Source organism: Haemorhous mexicanus, chromosome 10 (assembly GCF_027477595.1).
Source record: "Haemorhous mexicanus isolate bHaeMex1 chromosome 10, bHaeMex1.pri, whole genome shotgun sequence".
In the NCBI taxonomy this organism is placed as follows: Eukaryota; Metazoa; Chordata; class Aves; order Passeriformes; family Fringillidae; genus Haemorhous; species Haemorhous mexicanus.
Genome location: NC_082350.1, coordinates 14,890,055 through 14,910,894, shown reverse-complemented (window position 1 = coordinate 14,910,894; position 20,840 = coordinate 14,890,055). Strand labels below are relative to the sequence as shown.

The 20,840-nt window shown below is 53.1% G+C and overlaps 4 protein-coding genes across 6 annotated transcripts; all 4 read left to right on the top strand.

Annotated features, from left to right (window-relative positions):
* The first annotated feature begins 1,365 nt into the window (after positions 1–1,365).
* On the top strand, positions 1,366–3,260 carry LOC132331737 (phospholipase A and acyltransferase 1-like). Its single transcript, XM_059855474.1, has 4 exons — positions 1,366–1,504; positions 1,911–2,106; positions 2,304–2,572; positions 2,955–3,260. Exons 2-4 carry the CDS (start codon positions 1,989–1,991, stop codon positions 3,075–3,077), a joined length of 510 nt encoding a protein of 169 aa, XP_059711457.1. The 5' UTR covers positions 1,366–1,504; positions 1,911–1,988; the 3' UTR covers positions 3,078–3,260.
* On the top strand, positions 1,382–7,356 carry LOC132331738 (phospholipase A and acyltransferase 1-like). 2 transcript variants are annotated; one of them, XM_059855475.1, is made up of 4 exons: positions 1,382–1,504; positions 6,049–6,253; positions 6,445–6,713; positions 7,101–7,356. In XM_059855475.1, exons 2-4 carry the CDS (start codon positions 6,142–6,144, stop codon positions 7,194–7,196), a joined length of 477 nt encoding a protein of 158 aa, XP_059711458.1. In that variant the 5' UTR covers positions 1,382–1,504; positions 6,049–6,141; the 3' UTR covers positions 7,197–7,356. The 2 variants fall into 2 exon arrangements, with proteins under 2 accessions (XP_059711458.1, XP_059711459.1); XM_059855476.1 differs by lacking the exon at positions 1,382–1,504 and adding an exon at positions 5,563–5,642.
* Positions 7,357–10,386: 3,030 nt separating this feature from the next.
* Positions 10,387–12,308, top strand: LOC132331736 (phospholipase A and acyltransferase 1-like). The gene is made up of 4 exons (XM_059855473.1): positions 10,387–10,565; positions 10,999–11,203; positions 11,380–11,648; positions 12,031–12,308. Exons 2-4 carry the CDS (start codon positions 11,092–11,094, stop codon positions 12,136–12,138), a joined length of 489 nt encoding a protein of 162 aa, XP_059711456.1. The 5' UTR covers positions 10,387–10,565; positions 10,999–11,091; the 3' UTR covers positions 12,139–12,308.
* Positions 12,309–13,801: 1,493 nt separating this feature from the next.
* On the top strand, positions 13,802–20,563 carry LOC132331735 (uncharacterized). Of its 2 annotated transcripts, none has more exons than XM_059855471.1 (8): positions 13,802–14,734; positions 15,168–15,378; positions 15,573–15,820; positions 16,822–16,984; positions 17,182–17,438; positions 18,445–18,601; positions 18,799–19,067; positions 19,442–20,563. In XM_059855471.1, the coding sequence occupies exons 2-8, from the start codon at positions 15,261–15,263 to the stop codon at positions 19,694–19,696; spliced, it is 1,467 nt and encodes a 488-aa protein (XP_059711454.1). In that variant the 5' UTR covers positions 13,802–14,734; positions 15,168–15,260; the 3' UTR covers positions 19,697–20,563. The 2 variants fall into 2 exon arrangements, with proteins under 2 accessions (XP_059711454.1, XP_059711453.1); XM_059855470.1 differs by having other exon boundaries at positions 13,804–14,734; positions 15,573–15,823; positions 16,825–16,984.
* Positions 20,564–20,840: the final 277 nt, after the last annotated feature.

Genomic DNA, 20,840 nt, shown 5'->3' with positions numbered 1-20,840 from the left:
GTACAGCAAGTGAGACTGCCAGAGTGGGATGGTTGGACAGGAGGGTTTCCTTAACAGGACTTTCTGGTTTTTCTTCTGTAATGCTTGTTATTATTTAATTGCCCTTTTCCCTTTCCCTTGTGTCCCTAAACTCATGTGTACTGTTAGCCAGAGAAGTATTTGCAGTCTCCGTGGTGATTTAGGTTATTCTGGTCCATTCAAGAGCACAGCAGCTGTCTATACACACAGGCTACATCTATTTTGGAAAGGGTATGAATAGAAAGGGCCTTTCAACCTCATTACACAACGAAAATGAATCAGTGAGGGAAGCCTACTCGTGCACAAATGAACTGTCAACTTTATGCTGGAATTTCACTGTGTTTATAATACCATCTTTGCTGCCTGTTCAGTGGCAGCTTCTATTGCACTCTCGTGCCTGCCACAGCATGATTCTGTGACTGCCAAGCAGTGCTGACCACACTGACCTCCCTTTGCCCTGGGTGGGAGCACAAGCCAGTCCCTCCTCTGCAGGATCCCAGCCCAGATTCCCCCAAGCAACAGGACCCTGCTGCGCCCAGGTAAAGCAGATATCTGGCTTTCTGTGTATATGTTTGGGGTTTTTTTTCATACCACAAGAATTGCCTTGGTGATTAAATTTACACTGCAAATCTTTGCAAATAGTTCAGATTTAAAGAAGGGGAGGATACAGAAAGCAGAACTGTTGTTCAACACTCCTCTGAATTAACAATGTCACTGGAAGACAAAAATATGGCAAATCTTCCACTGTTCTCATCTTTTATATCAACCAGCTTGCTTGCCTGACTTCTGAAAATGCAAGGCTTTAAATACTGCTTAGTTCAACTTACCCAGAGGGCACTTTTCTCATTAGTTTTAGCACACTGTGCCAGCAGCAGTAAAGGAGATGGCTGTACGGGCTCAGCTGTGTTTATTTCTTGGACCAGGACCCTGGCGGGGCACAATCATGAAATTCCTCTGCTGTCCCAAAGGAAATGCACAGGCCACGTTATAAAAACACACCCTAAAAATCCCTTTGCGCTAAAATTATTTCGCTCAGAGCTCCACCTTCTTTGTTTCTCATCACGGTGAAGTAGAAACGCAGCACCCCATTTTTCTCTCTTATGGTTTCCTGCTGAGGGGCGCTCACTCACCGCTCGGCCGAGCGGGACCGGAGCCACTCCGCGGCTGGAGGAGATCGAGGAGCTGCGGAAGGCTCCGAGAAAGTGGCAATGGCACGTCCTCCTGGGGGCCAGGATCGGATTTTCCACTAAACCAGCGGTTTTCGAAACAGTCTCGGGAGCAGAGCCTCAGGATGGGAGGGACGGTGGGAGGGAGAAGGCGGGGGCGGTGGGACGGGACGAGATGGAAGAGGAGACGGACGGGGTAGCTCTCGGTCAGCGTCGCCCGTGAGCCCGACAGGGTCCGCGCAAGCGCCATCTTCATCCTGTTTATAGCGGGAGCAGCGGGCCGGGAGGCCGGCCACGGCAGCAGCGGGACAGGCGCCGGGGTGAGCGGGGCTCAAGGGATGCGAGCGGGCGTTTCCAGCAGGATGCGGCCCCTCCAGGCTGCCGGCGGCGGGCGCGGCTCTGCCGGGCGGCCGGAGGTGCCCCAGAGGCCGGGCACGGCTCGGCACGGCGGGCAGCCCCGAGCGGAGCGCGGCCGGGAGGGGAGCGCGGGCACGGCGGCCGGGCGGGGGCGGCCGGGCACGGCGGCAGCAGCCGGACGCCCGCCCGGCCCGGCGGAGCCCCGGGCGGAGGCGCTGCCTGCCAGCGGGGCCGTTCGCTCCCTCGCCCTGCGCCGGCGGGCGGCAGCGGCCCCGGGCCGGCTCCGGCCCAGCGGGGTCCCCGCTCCGGCGGCCGCTGCCCTCGGCGCCCGCCCCTGACACACACCCTCCGTGCCTGCCCTCCCGGCAGCTGCCCCTGCACAGCCCTCGCCATCCCGCTGCGCGCTGCCCTGCGTTGAGCCAGCCCAGCTGACTGCACCATCCCGAGATGGCAGAAGGCAGGCGCGACCCCAAGCCCGGGGACCTGATCGAGATCGACCGGCCAGGTTACCAGCACTGGGCCCTGTACGTGGGGGATGGCTATGTCATCAACGTCACACCTGTAGGTAAGGCTTGTGCAGCCTGGCAAGGTGCAAAATGGGTGTTGAGATGCCCCAGGAGCCCTGTCTCCCTCCATGTGCTGCTGCTGGTAGACTCTGTGTGTGTAGATGACATTTCCAGGAGGAAAGAAAACCCATCTGAGGTTGTGGAGAGGCCAGAGAGGGTCTGCTTGCCTGCCTTATCTCTTCTCTGACTTCCCCAGATGAAGGAGCCCCATCTCTGTTGGTGAGCACCACATCAGTATTCACCAAAAAGGCCAAGGTGAAGAAGCAGCTCCTGAAGGTGGTGGTGGAAAATCATAACTGGCGTGTCAACAACAAGTATGACCGCTCCCGCACTCCTTTCCCTGTGAAGGAGATCATCCGGCGTGCTGAGCAATGGATTGACAGGGAGGTGCCATATGATGTGCTTACCAGCAACTGTGAGCACTTTGTGACAATGCTTCGATACGGAGAAGGAGTCTCAGACCAGGTGAGTGGCACGGGGTGAGCCCCTGGGTGCCTCCCAGGGCAGCTCCTGGCTGCTGGCTGTGAGCCGAGCACTGGGACACAGCCTGCAGCCTGCAGGGGACAGCCGAGTGCCAGGCGTGGGATCCAAAGCAGCGCTGCCTCCCCAGAGCCCCTGCCCCTGGAGGGTCCCTGTGCTCTGTCTGCAGCCTGACAGTGCCCTCTCCCTGAGTGCCACCTCCTGGGGGTACAAACCTGTGTGCTGCCCCTTCTGCTAATGGGGCGCATGCCTCTCACTGATTTATTTACCCTGGATATCCCTGCCTTTTCCAGATTATCATACTAGGGGGGGAGTAAACATAAGTGCTCCTCATATTTCCAGCCTGTGTTTTACTTTCCCTTTATAGGTCACAAAAGTAGTAATTGGTACTACAGCAGCTGTAGGAGGTATCATTCTTGCTGGTCTTGCCACCGCTGTTGTGAAGGGCTTGTTTGGGGACTCATCCAAGAGAGAGAAGAAGTACTACTGACGGGCTGTCAGGAAGAGCTCAAGGCAGGGGGATCTCCTGGCCACAGCAGTCACTGGTCAGCTTTTCCTGCACCTGCCATCAAGGCTTCCTAGCAACTGTGCCACCCTTGCTGTAATCATTAAATAATTTTAATATAAGAATAAATAATTAATATTTAATTAAATAAAATGTCAGAAATCCAAACTTTAATTGCCAAAAAATCTTCTTTTATCTAACTTTGCATCCAAGTTCAACTGTTCAGCCTTGCTTTTTCCTGCTATATCATTAAGTAATGAAAAGTCAGGATTGGCACCATTTAGAGTGACCTCCAGCAGCACTAGCCTGGTTGCCATTTCTACTTTTATTTCATTGCCTGTGGTGATTCTTGTGGTTGCCTGGGTGCATTTGCACTGGTGCAGGCTTTTCATCCATTTTCATCCATTGGTTCCTGTAAACTTTTTCTGTATATCTGTGATTTTGACCTCAACTTTCCAAAAAAGTCAAACAAGTACTGCTGATGGCTTTCCATCTGAGGGTCTGTATAGGTGAGAAAGCCATGGCTGCAGTGTCTGCAAAGGAGCAGGCAGGGCATGTACAGTGTCTTGAGTCTGTACTTGTGCTGCTTAAACTGAGAAACTCCTGGGAGGTGGGAGGGAAAGTCGGGTCTTATAAGCTGTACCCCTCAGAGTTCTACAGGAGTGCTGTGATTTTGGCATGATGGTGTTTTGTATGGTTTTTCCCTGCCTACAAAGTGTTTACAAATGTACTGAGCCACACCATCTCCTTGTCACAAAGCTGATGTGTGCATTGTCTTGGAAGAAAACTCTTCAGGCTAAGTGTGCTTTATTGTCCTTTATCTGGAGGATATTTGCTTTGAGTGTTTGGAATCAGGTTACTTGCATCCCACCTGGGAGACACAGAGTCTGGGTTGCTTCTGTTACAGGCAACTGCCTGGACTGCAGGGCCAGGTGAGAGCAGAAGAGCAGTGTGTGAGAGGCTGGCTGGTTTTGTCTGCTCTGAACAGGTTGTCCAGGTTCAACCCCAGCCAGCAGCAAAGCACCAGGCAGCCACTTGCTCAATCACTCCTGTGCCAGCCCCTTGAGGGAGAGAATCAGAAGAGTAAAAACCTGTGGCTTGAGATAAAGTTGGTTTAGTAGGTAAACCAAAAGCTTTGCATGCAACAAAGCAAAACAAGAAATCACTTCCATTGTTTTTTTAAACAGCAGGTTTCCAGTGTTTGAAATAACCAAGCCAAAGTTTCCACTTGTATTTTGTACTGCCCTTTGTTATTACATCTGAAGAAAGTTCTTAGTTTTAACACAGGGCAACACATTACAATCAAACTGAAAGTGAAACTCCTTTCTGGATTCCTGGAAATGGAATTGAAAGTTCTTTCATGGCTAAGCTATTAAGGTGGTTATACAGAACTTCCGAACTTTCTTGCACTCAGAGCATTCTCTCTGCACACCCTGACAAGTGAGTGCTGTGTGAGGGCAGCATATGGACCTCTCACATCTCTACTTCATCCTGGAATACAAGAGAACTGGCATTAGTTTGTCTGAGGAATTGTCTTGTTCTTGAAAGCTGTAACATTTCCCAAAGTGCAGGAGTTTGCAGTTGTACTGGGCATCTCCTTGCAGTCAGGATGATGTTGTTCATTGTGTTATGCCTTTTCATGGAGCCTGGTCCGTGCATTGACAGGATTTGGTGGAACACTGCCCAAACAATAAGGTGAGAGGATGAGGAGGAGCAGCAAAATCCATCAGTAGCTACATTCTACACTTCTGAGCCTTTCTAGGAAATGCTGGCAAGACCTGAAGACCTGGTCAAGTTGCCATGGAGTAGAGTCAAGGTTGTTCTTTTCCCATACAGCTGAGAGAACTCTCGTTGCCTGTGCTGTGGGGCACACCCAGCTCAGGCACAGTGTGTCCCTAAAAAAGAATGGCATTTGTAGGACATTAAACAGTCTGAATCTAGTGCACAACAGAGGATGAAAACCTGGGTTGATTCAGTACAAGACAGGGAAGCCCCAGCATTGTGCAGCCCCGAGCCTGGCTCAAGGGCCTCACCTGGTCCTCTTCATTCTGTTTGTACAAGGGGTAGCGTACATCTAATCCATCAAGTTGTTGCTGTGAAATTTTTTGCATTTCCACAAGGCCATTTGCACTGACCCTTTACATCCTCTCTGGGGTTGGTACTGGTTGACTGGTACACAAGCCAGACTATAAACATGATCCAGAGGTTGTTCTTTTACAAGAGGATATCCTGCCATACGTACAGGAGCAGTGTCAGGGTTGTTGCCTGCTGTGGAACAGAAGCACCCCTTGAGGACAGGGGCATCTGGCAAAGAGGAGGTGACCCAACTGCTATGGGGCAGGACTAGATTTTTCACCCAGCGGTGGTTTGGGCAACAAACTTGAGAGCAGAGCCTTCCTGGAGTAGGTGGCGGGTGTGCCCCGACGTGATGGCCCCGGGGAATAAGACAGTGAGCCCAGCGGGTCACACCCAAGCACCTCCTGCTCCCTATTTATAGCGGGTAGAGGGGACTTTGAGCCCGGCCACGGCAGCAACGGGACAGGTGCTGAGGTGAGCGGAGCTCGGGGGATGCGAGCGGGCGTTTCCAGCAGGATGCGGCCCCTCCAGGCTGCCGGCGGCGGGCGCGGCTCTGCCGGGCGGCCGGAGGTGCCCCAGAGGCCGGGCACGGCTCGGCACGGCGGGCAGCCCCGAGCGGAGCGCGGCCGGCAGGGGAGCGCGGGCACGGCGGCCGGGCGGGGGCGGCCGGGCACGGCGGCATCAGCCGGACGCCCGCCCGGCCCGGCCGAGTCCCGGGCGGAGGCGCTGCCTGCGAGCGGGGCCGTTCGCTCCCTCGCCCTGCGCCGGCGGGCGGCAGCGGCCCCGAGCCGGCTCCGGCCCAGCGGGGTCCCCGCTCCGGCAGCCGCTGCCCTCGGCGCCCGCCCCTGACACACACCCTCCGTGCCTGCGCTCCCGCCAGCTGCCCCTGCACAGCCCTCGCCTCCCAGCTGCGCTCTGCCCTGCGCTCAGCCAGCCCAGCTGCACCTGCACGGCCTGACTGCACCATCCCGAGATGGCAGAAGGCAGGCGCGACCCCCAGCCCGGGGACCTGATCGAGATCGAACGGACATTTTATGACCACTGGGCGGTCTACGTAGGGGATGACTTTGTCATCCACGTGACAGGTAGGACTTGTGCAGCCTGGCAAGGCGCAGAGTGGTTGTTTGGATGCCACGAGAGTCCTGTGTCCCTCCACGGGCTGTGGGTGGACGCTGCGTGTGTAGCTGTCTTCTCCGGGCGGATTCAGAAACTCATCTGATATCCTGGAGTGGCCAGAGAGGGTCTGTCGACTGCCTTATCTCCTGGGTTTCCCCAGATGAAGGAGCCTCACCTATTTTGGCTAGCAGCACATCAGTATGTGCCGGAAAAGCCAAGGTGAAGAAGGAGATCCTGAGGGAAGTGGTGAAAAATGATAACTGGCGTGTCAACAACAAGTATGACCGCTCCCGCACTCCTCGCCCAGTGAAGGAGATCATCCGGCGTGCTGAGCAATGGATTGGCGTGGAGGTGCCATATGATGTGCTTAACAGCAACTGTGAGCACTTTGTCACAGAGCTCCGCTACGGTGAAGCACTCTGTGAGCAGGTGAGTGGCACGGGGTGAGCCCTTGGGTGCCTCCCAGAGCAGCTCCTGGCTGCTGGCTGTGAGCCGAGCACTGGGACACAGCCTGCAGCCTGCAGGGGACAGCCGAGTGCCAGGCGTGGGCTCCAAAGCAGCGCTGCCTCCCCAGAGCCCCTGCCCCTGGAGGGTCCCTGTGCTCTGTCTGCAGCCTGACAGTGCCCTCTCCCTGAGTGCCACCTCCTGGGGGTACAAACCTGGCTGTTACCCCTTCTACTAATGGGACACATGTCTCTCACTGGTTTATTTGGTCTGATTTTATTTGCTTGTTCTTTCAATATTATCATGCCTGATGGGTTGTAAATATAAGTGCTCATCATGTTTGCAGCCTGTGTTTTGCTTTCCCTTTTATAGGTCGAAGAAGCATTTAATGACGGTGTTACAGCAGCAGCCCTAGGTATTTTGGCTGGTGTTGCCGCTTTTGCTGCGAGGGCACTGCTCAGGAGATAGTGCTACTGATTGCTTGTCAGGAACAGCTCGGAGCAACGCAGGCGGTGATCCTGGCATCAGTGGTCGCTGGTCAGCGTTGGCTATACCTGTCCTCAAGGCTTTCTAGAAACAGTGTACAATTGGTGTAAACATTGAATAAACCTCGAGAAAAATTCTGAAATCCAGACTCATATTTCCCTGAAATTCTCGTTTATCTATTTCAGTATAAAATTGTTTGCCACTTTACCATTTCAGCCTTGCTTCTGCCTGCCATCCCAGTAAGGAATAACAAGTCAAGATTGTCACCATTCAAGGTGATCCCCAGCAGCTCGAGCCTGCTTGCCGCACGAGTTTTTATTTTATTGTGTGTGGTGGCTTTTGTGGTAGTCTAGGAGAAACTGCAAGCGAGTTATCCATTCCTTCCCCATCCCACACACCTCCCCTCGAGTGCTTTGCCGAGCACTGGTGCAGACTTTTCCTCCTGATTTGATCAGCTATCTCCTGGAGGCTCATTCTGTGTATCACTGCAATAGAAAGGATTGCTGAGGGCTTACTGTGTTTTCCAGTTGAGTGTGTGGTGCCGAGCCTCAGCACCGCCCCCGACACAGTGCGGGGCCGGCACACGGCGCAGCCCACTCCCGGCACAGAGCGCAGCACTGCCCGCGGCACCGCGCGACGGCTCCGCGTCCCCCGAGCGCAGGAGAGCACCACCAGCTACAAAACTGCCAAAGCCCCCATTTCCTCCCCCCATAAACCATTCAGCTGATGTGCCAGGCATATCAGTCACTTCCCTTACATGACTCATTCACCTGCCATCCATCTTCACGCAATCACCCTCTCCTACTCCCAGCATCTTCACAATGACAATGGGAAAAATTCCCCTAGAAGCCTAAACCCGAATGAGTGGGAAAGCCCTGGCTGCCGGGTCTGCAAAAGGACAGGCAGAGAATGTGCCGTGTCTTGAAACCTTAGGCAGCTTGGGCAGCTTAGGCTGCCCAAACTGAGCAGCTCCTGGGAGCTGGGGAGATAGGAAGCAAGGGCAGGTCTTACAGGCTGTATCCTTCCGTGTTCTACAGGGTCATTCTGATTTTGGTGCGATGGTGTTTTGACCAGTTTTTTCCTGCTTGCAAAGTGTTCCATCCCCTGGCTCATCTGGCTCTCTGAGGCAGCAGCAGACCCCCAATGTGGGGAAGTCTAACAGAAAAACCCTAGGTCTGACAGAAAAAACCCCCCTGCCTTTTTCTCAATCAGCTTTTTCATCCACTGTGCCATCAAAATTTCCATCTTCACCTCAGGTTGTGCTGTGATTGTTGGCCTTCAACCTGAAAAAACCTGTTGGGTGATTTTTGTGGTCTCTTCCAAGTCTCAACCCGTTCTAGGATGCTGCTCTTTGAGATGCCAAAAAAACACTGCAGGGCTTAAAGAACTACAAAGACAGCCAGATGACTTTGGCCCTCAGAGCTGTGGCCATTCTTTCTTCAGGGATCAAATGTAGATTATTAAGAGTTCATAAGTGATCTAAAGCAACAGATCAATCATCCCCCAGCCAGCAGGAAGTCAAAGCCAGGGTCCCTGCAGTGCTGGGAGTGAAGGATGAGCTGTGCAGCACCTATGCTTCATCTCCCAATGTACTGAGCCACACCATCTCCTTGTCACAAAGCTGATGTGTGCATTGTCTTGGAAGAAAACTCTTCAGGCTAAGTGTGCTTCATTTTCTTTTATCTGGAGGATCTGCCTTGAGTGTTTGGAACCAGGTCACCTGCATCCCACCTGGGAGACACAGAGTCTGGGTTGCTTCTGTTACAGGCAACTGCCTGGACTGCAGGGCCAGGTGAGAGCAGAAGAGCAGTGTGTGAGAGGCTGGCTGGTTTTGTCTGCTCTGAACAGGTTGTCCAGGTTCAACCCCAGCCGGCAGCAAAGCACCAGGCAGCCACTCACTCACTCACTGCCCTGCCAGCCCCATCAGGGAGGGAATCAGAGGAGTTGCTGTGAAAAACTTGTGGCTTGAGAAAAAGAGGGTTTAGTAGGTTAACCAAAAGCTCTGCATTAAAAGAAAGAAAAGGAAGGAATTAATTCACTGCTTTTCTAAACAGCAGTTTTACCATGTTCAAAATAACCAAGTCAATCTTTCTTTTTATTTTTGTTCTGCCCTTCATTATTACATCTGAGTAAAGACGTTGGCTTTAATACAGGAGAACACATCATAATGAAACGGAAAGTGAAATTCCTTTTTGAATTCCTGGAAATGCAATTGAAACTTCTTTCATGGGGAAGCTATTTAGGTGATTATACAGTAACCCATGAGCTTTAACCTTTCTGCACTCAGAGCATTCTCTCTGCACACCCTGACAAGGGAGCACTGTGTGAGTGCAGCATATGGACCTCTCACATCTCTACTTCATCCTGGAATAAAGAGAACTGGCATTATTTTATCTGAGGAATTGTCTTGCTGTTTGTGAAGGCTGCAACGTTTCCCAAAACGCAGAAGTTTGCAGTTGTATCGGGCATTTCTTTGCTGTCAGGGTGATGCTGCTCATCATGGGCTGCCTTTCCATGGAGCCTGGTGGGTCCACTGACAGGATTTGGTGGAACACTGCCTGAAGGATTTGGTGAGAGTGTGAGGAGGAGCAGCAGAATCCATCACTTGCTGCATTTTGATCCTTTGTAGGAGCTGTTGGCAAGGCCCAAGATCTGCATTAGCCATGGAATAGAGTCAAGACTGTTCTTTTCCCAAGACGTGAGAGAAATATCCTTGGTTGTGGCCAGGGGCAGGGGCACAGCCTGTCCCTAAGCAGAAGGGCTTTTGTAGAGATTTGAAGCTCTGAATGTGGTGCACATCAGAGGGTGAAAACCTGGGATGATTTTGTGCAAGCCAGAGAAGCCCTGCACTGTGCAACCTGGTCCTCTTGTCTGTGTTTTTGAGTGGGGTTAACATAAATCTAATCCATCAGCTTTTTGCTGCAAAGTCTTTTGCGTTTACCCAAGGCCATTTGGGATTCCTCTGCAGCATCCTCTGCCATTTTTGGTAGCAACTGATAGACTGGTAGGTTTTAAGACTGAATCCGTGGTTGTTGTTCTGCAAGAAAACCTCCAACAGAGCGACAGAGCGCAGGGTCAGGACTGTCCCATCACTGGATGGGAGGCTGACTCGGGGATACTGAGGAGGCGGCCCAACTTCCTCAGTACCAAGACGACATTCTCCACTCGACGGGTGTATTTAGCACTACCTTAGGGCAGCAGAGACGTGCTGCTGCACGGGAGGGTGGTGCCAGACGTGGGCAGGAAGGGCTGCGACCCCTGAAGGATTGCGCAATTTCCTCTAAAGAACTATTTATAGGGGGTTCAGCGGGCCGGGAGCCCGGGCACGGCAGCAGCGGGACAGGTGCTGAGGTGAGCGGGGCTCGGGGGATGCGAGCGGGCGTTTGCAGCAGGATGCGGCCCCTCCAGGCTGCCGGCGGCGGGCGCGGCTCTGCCGGGCGGCCGGAGGTGCCCCAGAGGCCGGGCACGGCTCGGCACGGCGGGCAGCCCCGGGCAGCCGCGTCCCGGCACCGGAACGGACCCGGCGGAGCCCCGAGCGGAGCGCGGCCGGGAGGGGAGCGCGGGCACGGCGGGCGGCCGGCGGCAGCAGCCGGACGCCCGCCCGGCCCGGCGGAGCCCCGGGCGGAGGCGCTGCCTGCGAGCGGGGCCGTTCGCTCCCTCGCCCTGCGCCGGCGGGCGGCAGCGGCCCCGAGCCGGCTCCGGCCCAGCGGGGTCCCCGCTCCGGCAGCCGCTGCCCTCGGCGCTCGCCCCTGACACACACCCTCCGTGCCTGCGCTCCCGCCAGCTGCCCCTGCACAGCCCTCGCCTCCCAGCTGCGCTCTGCCCTGCGCTGAGCCAGCCCAGCTGCACCTGCACGGCCTGACTGCACCATCCCGAGATGGGACAGGACAATTGCAAACCCCAGCCCGGGGACCTGATCGAGATCGACCGGCCAGGTTACCAGCACTGGGCCCTGTACGTGGGGGATGGATATGTCATCCATGTGACAGGTAGGGCTTGTGCCACTTGGCAAGATGCAGAATGAGTGCTGGGATGCCCCAATGTCTCCCTCCCTGGGCCGCTGTGTGTATCTGTCCTTTCCAGGAGAGTCAGAAAATCATCTGAGGTCTTGGAGGGGCCAGAGAGGGTCTGCCTGACTGCCTTATCTCCTCTTTGAACTCCCCAGATGAAGGAGCCTCGTCCATTTCGCTCAGCAGCTCATCAATACATGCCAAAAGAGCCAAGGTGAAGAAGCAGCTCCTGAAGGTGGTGGTGGAAAATCATAACTGGCGTGTCAACAACAAGTATGACTGCTCCTTCACTCCTTTCCCTGTGAAGGAGATCATCCGGCGTGCTGAGCAACGGATTGGCATGGAGGTGCAATATAATGTGCTTACCAACAACTGTGAGCATTTTGTCACAGAGCTCCGCTATGGAGTGAGAGTCTCTGAGCAGGTGAGTGGTATGGGGTGAGCCCCTGGGTGCCTCCCAGGGCAGTTCCTGGCTGCTGGCTGTGAGCCGGGCACTGGGACACAGCCTGCAGCCTGCAGGGGACAGCCGAGTGCCAGGCGTGGGCTCCAAAGCAGCGCTGCCTCCCCAGAGCCCCTGCCCCTGGAGGGTCCCTGTGCTCTGTCTGCAGCCTGACAGTGCCCTCTCCCTGAGTGCCACCTCCTCGGGGTACAAACCTGGCTGTTACCTCTTCTGCTTTTGGGGCACATGCCTCTCACTGGTTTATTTACACTGAATATCCCTGCCTTTTCCAGATTATCATGCTAGTGGTTTGTAAATATAAATGTCCCTCATGTTTCCAGCCTGTATTTTGCTTTCCCTTTTATAGGTTGAAAAAGCAGCTGCTGGGGGTGCTGCAGCAGCTGTAGGAGGTATCATTCTTGCTGGTGCTGCTCTTATTGGGAAGGCATTGTCCGAGGGTGCATCCAGGAGATAGTGCTACTGATGGGCTGTCAGGCAGAGCTTGACCGAGGCAGGCAGAGTCCCTGGCCACAGCAGTCACTGGCCAGCTTTTACAACACGTGCCATCAAGGCTTCCTAGCAACAGTTTCACCCTTGCTGTAAAGATTAAACAATCCTTAATAAAATGTCTGCAATACAAAATCATATTTCCCTTAAATCCTCCTTTTGAATTCAGTTTTGTGTGCAAGTTCAGCAGTCCAGCTTTGCTTCTCCCTACCACACCATCAAGAAAAAAAGTCAGTGATTTACAGGCATGATCTAATTTTAGCATGATCATGTTTTGCTCAGTTTTTCCCTGCCTACAAAGTGTATCTTTCCCAGGCTCTTCTCACTCTCTCTGGGATCAGCAGACCCCCAGTGTGGGGAGGTCTGACAGAAAAACCCAGTGGGGTCTTTCTCAATCAGCTGTTTCTTCCACTGTATCATTGAAGTTTTCTCCCATCACCCTATAAGTGCAGTGATTGCTGGCATTGGACCTGAATAAGCATGCCAGGTAATTTTTATGGTCCCTTCCAACCCAACCCATTCTAGGATTCTACTCTTTCAGCTTCCAAAAAACCACTGCAGCTTAAAGAATTTCAAAGACAGCCAGGAGACTTTGCCTGCTAGAGCTGGGGCAAGGTCACTTGCAAGGACCAAATGTTGATTCCAGTGCATTCATAGCCCCAGCACCAGATCAATCTTCCCCCAGCCAGCAGGAAGGCAAAGCCAGGGTCCCTGCAGTGCTGGGAGTGAAGGATGTGCAGAATGAGCTGTGCAACACCTGTGCCTCATCTCCCAATGTACTGAGCCACACCATCTCCTTGTCACAAAGCTGATGTGTGCATTGTCTTGGAAGAAAACTCTTCAGGCTAAGTGTGCTTCATTTTCTTTTATCTGGAGGATCTGCCTTGAGTGTTTGGAACCAGGTCACCTGCATCCCACCTGGGAGACACAGAGTCTGGGTTGCTTCTGTTACAGGCAACTGCCTGGACTGCAGGGCCAGGTGAGAGCAGAAGAGCAGTGTGTGAGAGGCTGGCTGGTTTTGTCTGCTCTGAACAGGTTGTCCAGGTTCAACCCCAGCCAGCAGCAAAGCACCAGGCAGCCACTCACTCACTCACTGCCCTGCCAGCCCCATCAGGGAGGGAATCAGAGGAGTTGCTGTGAAAAACTTGTGGCTTGAGAAAAAGAGGGTTTAGTAGGTTAACCAAAAGCTCTGCATTAAAAGAAAGAAAAGGAAGGAATTAATTCACTGCTTTTCTAAACAGCAGTTTTACCATGTTCAAAATAACCAAGTCAATCTTTCTTTTTATTTTTGTTCTGCCCTTCATTATTACATCTGAGTAAAGACGTTGGCTTTAATACAGGAGAACACATCATAATGAAACGGAAAGTGAAATTCCTTTTTGAATTCCTGGAAATGCAATTGAAACTTCTTTCATGGGGAAGCTATTTAGGTGATTATACAGTAACCCATGAGCTTTAACCTTTCTGCACTCAGAGCATTCTCTCTGCACACCCTGACAAGGGAGCACTGTGTGAGTGCAGCATATGGACCTCTCACATCTCTACTTCATCCTGGAATAAAGAGAACTGGCATTATTTTATCTGAGGAATTGTCTTGCTGTTTGTGAAGCTGCAACATTTCCCAAAACGCAGAAGTTTGCAGTTGTATCGGGCATTTCTTTGCTGTCAGGGTGATGCTGCTCATCATGGGCTGCCTTTCCATGGAGCCTGGTGGGTCCACTGACAGGATTTGGTGGAACACTGCCTGAAGGATTTGGTGAGAGTGTGAGGAGGAGCAGCAGAATCCATCATTTGCTGCATTTTGATCCTTTGTAGGAGCTGTTGGCAAGGCCCAAGATCTGCATTAGCCGTGGAATAGAGTCAAGACTGTTCTTTTCCCAAGATATGAGAAAAATATCCTTGGTTGTGGCCAGGGGCAGGGGCACAGCCTATCCCTAAGCAGAAGGGCTTTTGTAGAGATTTGAAGCATCTGAATGAGGTGGACATCAGAGGGTGAAAACCCCGGCGAGGCCAGAGAAGCCCCAGCATTGTGCAACCTGGTCCCCTTTTCTGTGCTTGTGGGTGGGGTTAACATAAATCTAATCCATCAGCTTTTTGCTGCAAAGTCTTTTGCGTTTACCCAAGGTAATTTGGGATCCCTCTGCAGCATTCTCTGCCATTTTTGTTTGCACCTGTACCTGACTGGTACCCACGGGAGGTTTTAATCATGATCCAGCAGTTGTTGTTCTGCAAAAACTCATCCAGCAGAGTGCCAGAGCGCAGGGTCAGGGCTGTCCTATCCCTGCATGGGAGGATGACTCGGGGATAAGTCTCCCCATAATGAGGTGGTGGCCACACGTTCTCGTCAACAAGGTTACCTTTTTCACTCGACGGGTGTATTTGACACCACCCTAGGAGATCGGAGTATTCCCGCTACAGGGGCATGGGCGGTGCCAGACGTGCAGCTGCTGGGGCAGGACGGGCAGTGACCCCTGAAGGACAGCGGAATCGTCTCTGTCCCGGTATATATAGCGGGAGCAGCGGGCCGGGAGCCCGGGCACGGCAGCAGCGGGACAGGTGCTGAGGTGAGCGGGGCTCGGGGGATGCGAGCGGGCGTTTGCAGCAGGATGCGGCCCCTCCAGGCTGCCGGCGGCGGGCGCGGCTCTGCCGGGCGGCCGGAGGTGCCCCAGAGGCCGGGCACGGCTCGGCACGGCGGGCAGCCCCGGGCAGCCGCGTCCCGGCACCGGAACGGACCCGGCGGAGCCCCGAGCGGAGCGCGGCCGGGAGGGGAGCGCGGGCACGGCGGGCGGCCGGCGGCAGCAGCCGGACGCCCGCCCGGCCCGGCGGAGCCCCGGGCGGAGGCGCTGCCTGCGAGCGGGGCCGTTCGCTCCCTCGCCCTGCGCCGGCGGGCGGCAGCGGCCCCGAGCCGGCTCCGGCCCAGCGGGGTCCCCGCTCCGGCGGCCGCTGCCCTCGGCGCCCGTCCCTGACACACACCCTCCGTGCCTGCGCTCCCGCCAGCTGCCCCTGCACAGCGCTCGCTTCCCAGCTGCGCTCTGCCCTGCGCTCAGCCAGCCCAGCTGCACCTGCACGGCCTGACTGCACCATCCCGAGATGGGACAGGACAATTCCAAACTCCAGCCTGGAGACCTGATCGAGATCGACCGGCCACGTCATCAGCACTGGGCCCTGTACATAGGGAATGGATATGTCATCAATTTGATACCTGCTGGTAAGGGTATTGCAGACTGGCAAGGTGCAGGGGGCTTCTCGGGGTGCTCGTGGAGCCCTGTCTCCCTCCATGGGCCAGTGGTGAGCCCTGTGTGTGTAGATGACCTTTCCAGTAGCTAAGGAAACCCCTCTAAGGTCTTGGAGGTGGCAGAGAGGGTCTGCCTTCCTGCCTTATCTCTTCCCTCCCATATACAGGTAAGCAGGACCTAAAGGTGGGAGTCCACACCCTGCCACTATTCATCAGAAAAGTGAAGAAGCAGCTCCTGAAGGAGGTGGTGCGAAATCATAAATGGCGTGTCAACAACAAGTATGACCACTCATACAAGCCTCTCCAAAAGAAGGAGATCATTTGTCGTGCTGAGAGATATGATGACAGGAAGTTGAACTACTGGGGGTTTGGTAGCAACTGTGAGCACTTTGTGACAAATCTCCGCTATGGTGACAAAGTGAGTGCCAAGGGTGAACCCCTGGGTGCCTCCCAGAGCAGCTCCTGGCTGCTGGCTGTGAGCCGAGCACTGGGACACAGCCTGCAGCCTGCAGGGGACAGCCGAGTGCCAGGCGTGGGCTCCAAAGCAGCGCTGCCTCCCCAGAGCCCCTGCCCCTGGAGGGTCCCTGTGCTCTGTCTGCAGCCTGACAGTGCCCTCTCCCTGAGTGCCACCTCCTGGGGGTACAAACCTGTGTGCTGCCCCTTCTGCTTTTGGGGCGCATGCCTCTTGTTGATTTACTGTTCTGATTATCCCTGCCTATTCCCCATTATCATGCCTGGGACTAAATGAAAGTGTTGTTTGTGTTTCCAGCCTGAGTTTTGCTTTCCCTTTATCTGCCAAGGTAGCAATTGTTTGCATGCTGGCAGTAGGGTCTGTGCTGTTGCCTTCACTGTGTGGGTGGGCTTGCTGCGGGTGAAATCGAGAGAGGAAGAGAGCACTGATGGGCCATCAGGAAATGCTCAGAGAATGGCAGGGATTCCCTGGCTGCAAGGGGTCTGTGCCCTGCTTTTGCCACCCTTAGAGAAAGTATAAAATGAAAGCCTTAATAAAATGTAAGAACCCAAACTCATCATACCTAGAAACTTTTTTTCTATGAATATAGCTTTGCATGCAAGTTCAGCATTCTGGCCTTGCTTCACCCTGCCATCCCTCTAAGAAATACCACGTGATGCATATCATCATTCAAGGTGATCCCCAGCAGCACTGGCCTGTTTGTCACATGTCTTTTATTTTTTGTCTGTGATGAGTTTTGTGGTAGTCTGCCAGCACTTGAAAGCAAATTTTGCTTTCCTTACATCACCACCTCCCCTCCCATGCTTTGCTGAGGGCTGATGCAGGCTTTCTACCATCCTGGTTTTATCAGCTATGTTCCATTGGCTCTTTCTATGGAAAAACTGATTTAAGCTTAACTTTCTCAAAAAGCAAGCTAAATTTGTTGCTGTTTACTGTGTGTTTTCCAGCTGAGCACTTTTGTGGGTAGTGAATTGCAAAATCTTGATATGACAGAAGACAAGAACTCCCCCAACCCTGGGGACCTGATCGAGATCAAAATGGGAGGATCTTATGAGCACTGGGCCCTCTGCGTAGGGAAACAACATGTTATCCATATGACACCTCTAGGTAAGGCTGGTGCAGCCTGGCAGGGTGTAGAGGGGGTGTTGTGGTGTTCCAAGAGCTCTTTCTACCTCCATGGGCAGCTCCATGTGGACCCTGTGTGTGTAGATGAGCTTTCCAGGAGCAGTCCAAAAGCCATCTGAGGTTTTGGGGGGCCAGAGAAGGTCTGCCTACCTGCCTTATCTCTTCCCTGCCTTCCCCAGATGAAGAAACCACAACCCTGTCAGCCAGCAGTGAGTCAGTACTCACCAGAAAGGCCAGGGTTACCAAGGAGCTCCTGGAAGCAGTGGCCAGAAATGATGACTGGTCTGTCAATAACAAGTGTGACCTTTTCCGCACGCCTCTGCCCGTGGAGGAGATCATCTGGCGTGCTCATGGCTGCATTGGCAAGGAGCTGACATATGATGTGCTTAGTAGATGCTCTGAGGATTTTGTGACAAATCTCCGCTATGGTGGCCCGGTGAGTGGTATGGGGTGAGCCCCTGGGTGCCTCCCAGAGCAGCTCCTGGCTGCTGGCTGTGAGCCGGGCACTGGGACACAGCCTGCAGCCTGCAGGGGACAGCCGAGTGCCAGGCGTGGGCTCCAAAGCAGCGCTGCCTCCCCAGAGCCCCTGCCCCTGGAGGGTCCCTGTGCTCTGTCTGCAGCCTGACAGTGCCCTCTCCCTGAGTGCCACCTCCTGGGGGTACAAACCTGGCTGTTACCCCTTCTGCTAATGGGGCACATGCCTCTTGTTGATTTACTGTTCTGATTATCCCTGCCTATTCCCCATTATCATGCCTGGGACTAAATGAAAGTGTTGTTTGTGTTTCCAGCCTGAGTTTTGCTTTCCCTTTATCTGCCAAGGTAGCAATTGTTTGCATGCTGGCAGTAGGGTCTGTGCTGTTGCCTTCACTGTGTGGGTGGGCTTGCTGCGGGTGAAATCGAGAGAGGAAGAGAGCACTGATGGGCCATCAGGAAATGCTCAGAGAATGGCAGGGATTCCCTGGCTGCAAGGGGTCTGTGCCCTGCTTTTGCCACCCTTAGAGAAAGTATAAAATGAAAGCCTTAATAAAATGTAAGAACCCAAACTCATCATACCTAGAAACTTTTTTTCTATGAATATAGCTTTGCATGCAAGTTCAGCATTCTGGCCTTGCTTCACCCTGCCATCCCTCTAAGAAATACCACGTGATGCATATCATCATTCAAGGTGATCCCCAGCAGCACTGGCCTGTTTGTCACATGTCTTTTATTTTTTGTCTGTGATGAGTTTTGTGGTAGTCTGCCAGCACTTGAAAGCAAATTTTGCTTTCCTTACATCACCACCTCCCCTCCCATGCTTTGCTGAGGGCTGATGCAGGCTTTCTACCATCCTGGTTTTATCAGCTATGTTCCATTGGCTCTTTCTATGGAAAAACTGATTTAAGCTTAACTTTCTCAAAAAGCAAGCTAAATTTATTGCTGAGTGTTTACTGTGTGTTTTCCAGCTGAGGGCTTTATTATGTGGAGAAATGCAAAATCTTGATATGACAGAAGACAAGAACTACCCCAACCCTGGGGACCTGATCGAGATCAAGCGATCAGGGTACCAGCACTGGGCCCTCTACTTGCGGAAAGGATATGTCATCCATGTGACAGATGTAGGTAAGGCTGGTGCAGCCTGGCTGGGAGCAGAGTGGGTGTTGTGTTGCTCCAGGAGCTCTTTCTACCTCCATGGGCAGCTCCATGTGGACCCTGTGTGTGTAGATGACCTTTCCAGGAGCAGTCCAAAAGCCATCTGAAGTTTTGGGGGGGCAGAAAAGGTCTGCCTACCTGCCTTATCTCTTCCCTGCCTTCCCCAGATGAAGGAAATACATCCCTGTCATCCAACAGTGGGTCAGTATTTCTCAGAAATGCCATAGTGAGGAAGGAGCTCCTGAAAGCAGTGGCTGGAAATTATAAATGGCGTGTCAACAACAAGTACGACTGTTACCGCACTCCTTTCCCAATGAAGGAGATCATCCGGCGTGCTGAACCATGGATTGGCAAGAAGCTGCCATATCGTTTGTTCCGCAAGAACTGTGAGCACTTTGTGACAAAGCTGCGCTATGGAGATGGAGTCTCTGAGCAGGTGAGTGGCACGGGGTGAGCCTCTGGGTGCCTCCCAGAGCAGCTCCTGGCTGCTGGCTGTGAGCCGGGCACTGGGACACAGCCTGCAGCCTGCAGGGGACAGCCGAGTGCCAGGCGTGGGCTCCAAAGCAGCGCTGCCTCCCCAGAGCCCCTGCCCCTGGAGGGTCCCTGTGCTCTGTCTGCAGCCTGACAGTGCCCTCTCCCTGAGTGCCACCTCCTGGGGGTACAAACCTGTGTGCTGCCCCTTCTGCTAATGGGCCACGTCTGACCCAGATTCAATTATCCTGAGTAACTTTGCCAGTTCTCAATTATTAGGTTGGGGTAAATATAAGTGCTTATAATATCTGTAACCTGTGTTTTACTTTCCCTTTACAGGCCAAGACAGCACTTCAAAATATCAATTCCGTTTCTTCTGTAGTGTTGGGTGGGATAGGAGTTGGCAGTCTTATTGCTGCAGCCGGTATTCCTGTGGTTGGTCTTCCTCTTATGGCTTCTGCTTCTTTAGCGGCTGCTGGTGGTGGTAGTCTTCTTGGCAGTATTGGTTTCACTTTCAGCAATATTGCTGATTCCTTCACTTCTGCCAAATTTGAAAAGGCAGGGAGAGATATACTAGAAAAGAGTTGCTGTTAGGAAGAGCTCAAGCAAGTCATGGAGTGCCTGGTCACTGTTCAGCTTTTGCCAAAAGTGTAAAGAAGGCTTACTAGCAACTGCTGTGATAATTAATTCAAAGACATATTACAATGTAAAAATTCAAACTCATCTTGCCTAAAATTGTCTTTAATCTGTTTGAGGACAGCTTTGTGTGCAAGTTCAACAGTTCTGCCTTGCTCCACTCTGCCGTCCCCCTAGAAGTAATAAATCATGAATGTCACCATTCAAGGTGACCCCCAGCAGCACTAGCCTGGTTTCTGCATCTGCTTTTATTTCATTGTCTGTAGTGATTTTTGTGGTAGTGCACAAGCACTTTTGTTCCAGATTGCAAGGCAATATGTATTCTATTAACATCTGTATGGCAGTTGTCTGGCGTCAAGTGGGCAATTCTCCTTATCTCTCCTCCTGAGTGATCATAATCACTCCTCATCTGCTGATAATAAGCTATTGAATGTGACTAATGACTGATAAGAACTGTAACATCCCATCGTGAGATGCCCCGCCCAGAGGGAGGAGCCAAGCATTGCTGCCCAGTTATAATCTGGAGGTTCTGACACACCAGCACGGCTTCCCACTGGATTTCCCAGAGGACCAGCAGCTGCTTCTGCTTCCACGGATCTGCGGAGGAAGAATACATCCTTTTCTACAGGACCCCCTGCTCCAACAGAACCACACCTGACACCTCAGGAGGACTGCAGCCACTTTTCCAACTGGATGGCTACCAACAGCCTGACCAACAGGGTGTCAGGTTGAGTTCTGACTCTGTCAGTGTTGTTCTAGTGCATTGCATTGTTTTATTTTATCCTTTTATTTTTTTTCTTTCCCTATTAAAGAACTATAATTTCCTGCTCCTGTATTTTTTGCGGGCAGGCTTTCTACCCACATCCTGGTTTCATCAGCTACATCCTGTCACAGTTGAGGCAGCCATGATACACAAAGTAACACCACATCACTTCAGAAGGCTTCAAGCACCTGCACTTTCTTGTTCTTCGTCCCAGTCTTTTATACCCTTCATCTTACATGCCTTACACCTGTGTGCCCTCTGTACCCTTCTGTAGTTGGTCAGGGCAGCTGGGCACTCCATGTCTCATTGCCTTCCTTACTCTTCACCTGTCCTGCACAG

Excerpts from the sequence above, each read along its gene's own strand:
- LOC132331737 (XM_059855474.1), top strand. The coding sequence starts at position 1,989 with ATGGCAGAAGGCAGGCGCGACCCCAAGCCCGGGGACCTGATCGAGATC. Across the intron at positions 2,107-2,303 it reads CATCAACGTCACACCTGTAG|ATGAAGGAGCCCCATCTCTG; the intron begins GTAAGGCTTGTG and ends TGACTTCCCCAG. Across the intron at positions 2,573-2,954 it reads GAGAAGGAGTCTCAGACCAG|GTCACAAAAGTAGTAATTGG; the intron begins GTGAGTGGCACG and ends TTCCCTTTATAG.
- LOC132331738 (XM_059855475.1), top strand. The coding sequence starts at position 6,142 with ATGGCAGAAGGCAGGCGCGACCCCCAGCCCGGGGACCTGATCGAGATC. Across the intron at positions 6,254-6,444 it reads CTTTGTCATCCACGTGACAG|ATGAAGGAGCCTCACCTATT; the intron begins GTAGGACTTGTG and ends GGGTTTCCCCAG. Across the intron at positions 6,714-7,100 it reads GTGAAGCACTCTGTGAGCAG|GTCGAAGAAGCATTTAATGA; the intron begins GTGAGTGGCACG and ends TCCCTTTTATAG.
- LOC132331736 (XM_059855473.1), top strand. The coding sequence starts at position 11,092 with ATGGGACAGGACAATTGCAAACCCCAGCCCGGGGACCTGATCGAGATC. Across the intron at positions 11,204-11,379 it reads ATATGTCATCCATGTGACAG|ATGAAGGAGCCTCGTCCATT; the intron begins GTAGGGCTTGTG and ends TGAACTCCCCAG. Across the intron at positions 11,649-12,030 it reads GAGTGAGAGTCTCTGAGCAG|GTTGAAAAAGCAGCTGCTGG; the intron begins GTGAGTGGTATG and ends TCCCTTTTATAG.
- LOC132331735 (XM_059855471.1), top strand. The coding sequence starts at position 15,261 with ATGGGACAGGACAATTCCAAACTCCAGCCTGGAGACCTGATCGAGATC. Across the intron at positions 15,821-16,821 it reads CAAATCTCCGCTATGGTGAC|CAGCTGAGCACTTTTGTGGG; the intron begins AAAGTGAGTGCC and ends CTGTGTGTTTTC. Across the intron at positions 19,068-19,441 it reads GAGATGGAGTCTCTGAGCAG|GCCAAGACAGCACTTCAAAA; the intron begins GTGAGTGGCACG and ends TTCCCTTTACAG.